The following is a 2641-nucleotide window of genomic DNA, read 5'->3' as shown; positions in this document are numbered from 1 at the left end:
CGAGGGTGGCACCCGACGTGCAGCCGATGGTGGCACCCATCCTCAGGGCTGCCCCGCGGGGCGGTGCCTTGCAGGGTCGGGCCTGGATCCGCGTGGCGCTGATGGAGAAGCGCATGTCCGAGTACATCTCCACGGCCCTGCGGGACACACGGACCACCAGGTGAGCAGCCCGTGGCACGGCCGGCCCCGGCCACACACACACCTGCGCTGCCCCGGGAGTGCTAAGGGTGTGCGGGTGCACCGGGGTGGGCACCGCGGTGCGTTTCGGGGTGCCGGCGGGTGCACATGCAGCCATGTTTTTCCCTGCAGGCGGTTTTACGATGACGGGGCCATCATGCTGCGGGAGGAGTCCACGGTGCTCACGGGGATGCTCATCGGGCTCAGCGCCATCGACTTCAGGTAGGGGTGGGCAGCACGGTGGGGGGCGGGCACCCTGCCCTGACTGGCCCCCCCCCCACCCCCCCGGGGCTGCCCTGATCCTCTGCTCCTTCTCCTGCCGCGGCTCAGCTTCTGCCTAAAGGGCGAGGTGATGGACGGTAAAACGCCCGTGGTCATCGACTACACGCCCTACCTGAAGTTCACGCAGAGGTAAGAGCCGGGGTGCCCTGCCTGGGGTGGGGACCCCACTGCCTCTTCCCCGGCACCCCGGTGGGGCTCAGCTGGGCTCCCCCCGTGCGTGCCAGCCCCCTACCGTGGTGCCATCCCCGCTGAGCCCCCGCACCCCCCAGCTACGACTACCTGAGCGAGGAGGAGGAGCGGGGCAGCGTGGAGAGCAGCACGAGCGAGGACAGCTCCCCCGAGCACCCCTACCTGCCCCTGGTCACCGATGAGGACAGCTGGTACAACAAGTGGCGCAAGATGGAGCAGAAATTTCGCATCGTTTATGCCCAAAAGGTACCGGGAGCCGGGATGGGGCTGGCCGGGTACCAACCCCCCTGGGATGCTCCAGCCCGGAGCATCCCCCCGCTGCTCCCACAGCCCGATGGTACCCCCAGCCCTTCGTCCCACTGCTGCGGGGACCCAGCCCTCTCCTCGTCACCCTGGGTGGCCCTGGGAACATGGGGGGGTCCGGCGGGGGCAGCGGGGCGCTGCTGACGGCGGCCTCGCGCAGGGGTACCTGGAGGAGCTGGTGCGGCTGCGGGAGTCGCAGCTGAAGGACCTGGAGGCGGAGAACAAGCGGCTGAAGCTGCGCCTGGAGGAGGTGATGGTGCAGAACCAGCTGGAGAAGAGGGAGCTGGAGGGCGTCATCCTGGAGCTGCAGGAGCAGCTGTGAGTGGGGACCCACCGCTGCTGCCGGGCCTGGCTGGGCGCGGTGGGTGGGGGGGGTCCCTGGAGCCTGGGTATCCCATGGGCTCTGGGTGGGTGGTGGGTCCCCAGTGCCCCACTGACCCTGAGGGGCAGGGTGAGTGCTGGGTCCCTGGCACCCCATATGCCCTGTGGGGTGTGGTGGGTGGTGGGTTCCCAGTGCCTGGGTGCCCCATATGGCCTGTGGGACACGGTGGGTCCCCAGTGTCCCATGTGCCCCATGGGATGTGATGGGTGGCAGGTACCCGGTACCCAGGTGCCCCATATGTGCTGTAAGACATGGAGGGTCCCCAGTGTCCCATACGCCCTGTGGGACGTGGTGGGTCCCCAGTGTCCCATATGCCCTGTGGGACGTGGTGGGTCCCTGATGCCCCATATGTCCCACGGGCCGCGTCGGCCGGCAGGTCCCTGGCACTCACGGCTGTGCCAGGTGCTGAGCACCCACCTTTGCCGCAGGACGGGGCTGATCCCCTGCGAGAACCCACAGCTGGCCCAGCTCTCCAAGGAGATGGTGACGCCCCTGGTGAACCAGTGGCCCTCGCTGGGGACCCTCAACGGCAACGAGAGCGGCTCGGACAGCAAGCTCTACAGGAGGTAACCCCCCCCGGCGGGGGCAGAGCTGCCCTGACCTGCGCCCAGCACCCCATCCCGCCCCGGGGGGGTCTGCCCCGGGCAGGGGACAGGGAGAAGGGCTGGCCCTGGCTGGTGGGGCTGTCCAGGCCCTGGGGGCCATGGCGCAGGGGGGGCTCAGTGCCGTCCCTCCGCAGGCACAGCTTCGTGAGCACCGACCAGCTCTCAGCCGAGAACAGCCTCAGCTCCGACTCCCAGCGCCTGGGCGAGGGCAAGCGCGAAGGCGAGCCCTGGGGGCCCTTGGGTAAGACCCCCCACACACACTGTAGGGTGCCCCGCGGGGCTCAGCATGTCCCTCAACACACACCCAGGCGTCTGGACCCCCCCCAGCAGTCCCCTCCCCATGCCAGGGATGCTGTCCCAAGAGTGCAAGGACACCCAGGTCCCTCCCGGAGAGGTGGTTCCCGTCCCCATCCCCGTCCCCCCGCGGCAGGGCTGGGGTGCGAGGCTGCAGCCCCCTGCGACGCCGGCGCCCCGCTCTGTGCCCACAGGGAAGGACCCCACGCCCTCCATGCTGGGGCTCTGCGGCTCCCTGGCCTCCCTGCCCAGCTGCAAGTCCCTGGCCAGCCTCAAGTCCAACGAATGCCTGGTGAGCGACAGCACCGAAGCCAGCCCGACCCGCAGCCCCAGCTGAGACCCCCGGCCCCCTCGCCGCCCCACGGCCCCGCCACCCCGACACGCGCCCCGGCGGCAGCCCCCACCAGCA

At 70.2% G+C, this 2641-nt stretch overlaps 1 protein-coding gene across 1 annotated transcript in view; it reads left to right on the top strand.

The window, feature by feature from the left end:
- The window catches only part of RUNDC3A (RUN domain containing 3A), a 3565-nt gene extending 996 nt beyond the window's left edge, over positions 1-2569 (top strand). Inside the window, exons 3-10 of the mRNA XM_009287914.2 lie at positions 75-160; positions 310-399; positions 508-588; positions 729-894; positions 1112-1269; positions 1762-1899; positions 2073-2179; positions 2427-2569. Of these exons, the coding sequence (XP_009286189.1) occupies positions 75-160; positions 310-399; positions 508-588; positions 729-894; positions 1112-1269; positions 1762-1899; positions 2073-2179; positions 2427-2569 (969 nt within the window). The remainder of the gene's footprint in view (positions 1-74; positions 161-309; positions 400-507; positions 589-728; positions 895-1111; positions 1270-1761; positions 1900-2072; positions 2180-2426) is intronic.
- The last annotated feature ends 72 nt before the right edge of the window (positions 2570-2641 follow it).

The sequence above is a fragment of the Aptenodytes forsteri genome, unplaced genomic scaffold, assembly GCF_000699145.1.
Source record: "Aptenodytes forsteri isolate BGI_AS27 unplaced genomic scaffold, ASM69914v1 Scaffold249, whole genome shotgun sequence".
Classification (NCBI taxonomy): domain Eukaryota; kingdom Metazoa; phylum Chordata; class Aves; order Sphenisciformes; family Spheniscidae; genus Aptenodytes; species Aptenodytes forsteri.
The sequence above is the reverse complement of the archived record's forward strand: the minus strand, read 5'-3'. Positions and strand labels throughout refer to the sequence as shown.